General features: G+C 44.7%; 1 gene segment (V, D, J or C); it reads left to right on the forward strand.

Moving 5' to 3' along the window:
• Positions 1-2,802: 2,802 nt before the first annotated feature.
• On the forward strand, positions 2,803-3,314 carry LOC101788577 (Ig heavy chain V region 3-6-like). The segment is given in 2 exon segments: positions 2,803-2,908; positions 2,992-3,314. Coding segments are annotated over 2 exon segments (369 nt in total).
• The last annotated feature ends 206 nt before the right edge of the window (positions 3,315-3,520 follow it).

Genomic DNA, 3,520 nt, shown 5'->3' on the forward strand with positions numbered 1-3,520 from the left:
CAGGCCGGATACTGTAGCCAGTTAAGCCAGGGAGCTCCTATCTCCCCCTACCCTCAGGAATTACCTCTGGTGCCAAACTAAGACCAATGGGCTACCTGTGCATCCCTAATGCTCCCTTAGGTTCCACCCCAGGTCGAGGCTACTTATGTGCCTCACTCCACGTGTTCCATGGAGAGATTGGAGAGATCGCCAGCCCTGGGGTGGGGATGCCATGCCCCAGGTGGTCGGGGGTGTCTCTCCCCGCATTCCCAAAATAAAGGTTACTTATATTTTATATTTCTTATCTTTTCAGCAGCCGCCAGCCCTCCTCCTCTTCCTCCCCTCCACAGTTCTATCAATCACCTGTTACAATTCCAACTGAGAAGCAAGCAGGGAGGGTATTATTTGCTCCCTTTGCAAATGCCTTCACCCCATCTCCCCCACACACCTGCACAATCTGTAAATTTCTGGATAGAGCTCTATGATACATGTTTTGTAAAGGTTCTGGCTCTGGCTGAGGCAATCCCTCTTGGGATTTTGTTTTGGTGGCAGACACCTCAGCAGGGATCTCCTTTCCTTCTGTATCCAAATCAGAGTCTGACTGAGAGCTTTTTAATGGACTTAAAACTGACATGACCAAATTCCAAGTTGAAAACCTATCAGGGGAAATGATTTGTTCTGCCCTATAGGCCTTTTTAATATTTTTTCCAACTGTTTCCCAAATATCGATATATGCAGTGCCTGTTTGAGGAAACCATGGAATATATTTGGTTACCTCTTTTAACATTTTTTTAAGTCTTTCTTTGTTAAACGAGCCCCTGAGTGTTTAAGCAGGCCTTGGAGTAGTTGTAAATACATTTGCTCCTAGGCTGAAACATTTTGCCCCATATTTTACTCTCAGAAAAAAAGGCTTTTCACAGCAGGAAGACTCACCCTTTTTTCCCTTCTCTTCTCTCCAGGCATCCCTGGCAAAGTTTTTGTCCTGTGAAGGCCTCCTCCGTATCCAAAACTTTCCACTCAGGGCAGACTTACTCATTCAGGCTATAAATTCCCAGTCCAAAGATTTTAAGTCCCTGTTCTGGGCACCAGTTATTGGGTTCTATCCAAGAGCCCCGATCTCTCAAAGGAGTGTATGGCAGAGGTTAAATTAAACAAAACAAATCATATGATTTTTAGGGCTCCAAGAAGGTCAAAATCATTTAATTAAGTTTGAAGCTTCAACGGTATAGACAAAGTATTTTCTGGGTCTGTCCATTATATTAGGACCAAGGACAAGGGCGGAGAAACTGAGAAAAATGCAGGAAATGAGCAGGACCTTGGGAGTCACTTCAAGGACGTCTCCAACTAATGAATCAAGTCAATTCAGTAGCACTGTCTCATCATGAAGACATGGTAGAAGTGAGACTGTAGGAGTAATCTTTGCAGCTGCAGTCTCTACCTTGTTAATTGGGGTCGGAGCCAGAGTATCTGCAGCTATGGCCTTATCTGGCTCTTTGAGGTATCTCTGGCCTCACAGGCCACTACAGGCCTCAACCAGGACCAGTGATTCATAGAGGTTCACTTACTATGAATCAGCTCCTCTCACCAGGCAAGGGGCCTAGGCCTAGTACAGACTCACAGATTAACATAGAAAGCCAATTAGTAAAATTTAAGTCCTGCTCAGAGCCACTTTGTAGTGGTCTGCAACATAAGACATTAAAAATGGAGTAGAACTAGGGACCAAATCAACTACCAACTGAGGGAACTCAGTATGGTCTGAAGCTACGTTTCTATGTATGATTAGAAAAAACAAAAATGGGATTGCAAAGCAGGAATGCTGGTCCATATGAATACTGCCAGAAAATGGAGGTCTGAAGAAATAGAATCAGAAGATCAAGACTAAGGTGAACTTGTAATAAAATTCATTCTCACAAAACAAAGCAAAGCAAATGTGTGTCTTGCACCAGACATGGTGTCACAACCCTGAAATTCTGACCCTTAGTTGGATGAGGCAGGAAGATCACAACACAATTTAGGCTGCCCTTTGCCACATAGCGTAGTGAGTTAATGGTCAACCTCATATCCTAAAAAATAAAGTGACATTATCTTTCAGAAAACCATACAAAAAGAAAACCGATACAATATAATTAGCAAGGGTTCACACTCAATATTAGGGGCATTGCTAAAGTTCACAGGGCATCCACAATATATAATGTTCAAAGCAGAAAATTCAATATTTATAATATAGAAATACCATCCAGACAAAAAGAGCAGAAGCCAAATCTAGACAGGCAGTGATCACATAAATGCTCCACAAGGTTATTTAGGGACAGGAACCCTAACACTGATAGCCTCCTTCTCTTCTGAAGGGATTACAAACTTCTCTATGAGGAAAGAGCAGGGCTCACATCCTTATTTGCAGTTTCTGCTGGCTGGCTCAGGTGGGACTTGGATCATAGAATGACTTAGAGCAGGAGGCAGGTGTACCAGAGAGACACACAGGGATCTGTGCTAAGTCTGTTCCTGAGAGCTAGTACCAGAGCTTGTATGGGAAGAGAGATGGACTAGGATACATGAAGGGAGAAAGGCCAGGAGGAATCCATCTCTGGGATCAGGAAGATGGGGCCATGATATCCCTGCTTCTACCACTCCTCTAAATTGAACTTCCCACTTACAACAGACTCAAACCCAGCTGAAATTCAGAATAGGAGGTTCCTCTCTGTAGTACAAAAGGAGCAGACATAGCCCGGTTTTAATGTCCCCCTCATATAAGAAGTGTGCACCCTATATGCAAATATCTGCTCCAACTTTAGATTCATAATCTGCTCACAGTTGTGTGAGCTTACAGCTCCATCCACAGAGAGGACTGAAGTCTCCCAGAAAGCCAGCAGTGTAATCTACAAGATGAGACTGCAGAGTCTTCTCCTGTGCCTGGTGGTAGCCACTCATGGTGAGTGCCATCAGTATAAGACATGGGTCCATGGAAAGGCTATCAAAGCAGGTGATCGACTGGATGCTTTTTATTATTTCCAGGTGTCCTGTCCCAGGTGCAGCTGCAGGAGTCAGAGCCCAGCCTGGTAAAGCCTTCACAGACCTTGTCCCTCACCTGCTCAGTTTCTGGATTCTCCATCACAACCAGTTATTACTATTGGAACTGGGTCCGTCAGCCCCCAGGAAAGAGCCTGGAGTGGATGGGGTACATAAGATACGATGGTAGCACTAATTACTACCCATCCTTCAAAAGACGCATCTCCATCTCCAGAGACAAAGGCAAGAACCAGTTCTCTCTGCGGCTGACCTCTGTCACTGCAGAGGACACAGCCACCTATTACTGTGCAAGAATCACAGTGTTTTAATGCAAGTGTGGGCCCAGACATAAACCTCCCTGCAGGGAAACTCACATCCAGCAGGGGGCGAGCTGCACACACTGCTCTAAGGAGCCAGCTTCGGGACAGAGATTTTATGGACCTTCTATGTCGCTGATCCTACAGGGTTATATTTTCACAGAATCAGGCTTTTATTGGTGTACCCATCCATTTCATGGTTCATTGCACAATGCATT

This window comes from Cavia porcellus, unplaced genomic scaffold, assembly GCF_034190915.1.
Source record: "Cavia porcellus strain 051 isolate PalLab524CR breed Dunkin Hartley unplaced genomic scaffold, mCavPor4.1 scaffold_8, whole genome shotgun sequence".
Classification (NCBI taxonomy): domain Eukaryota; kingdom Metazoa; phylum Chordata; class Mammalia; order Rodentia; family Caviidae; genus Cavia; species Cavia porcellus.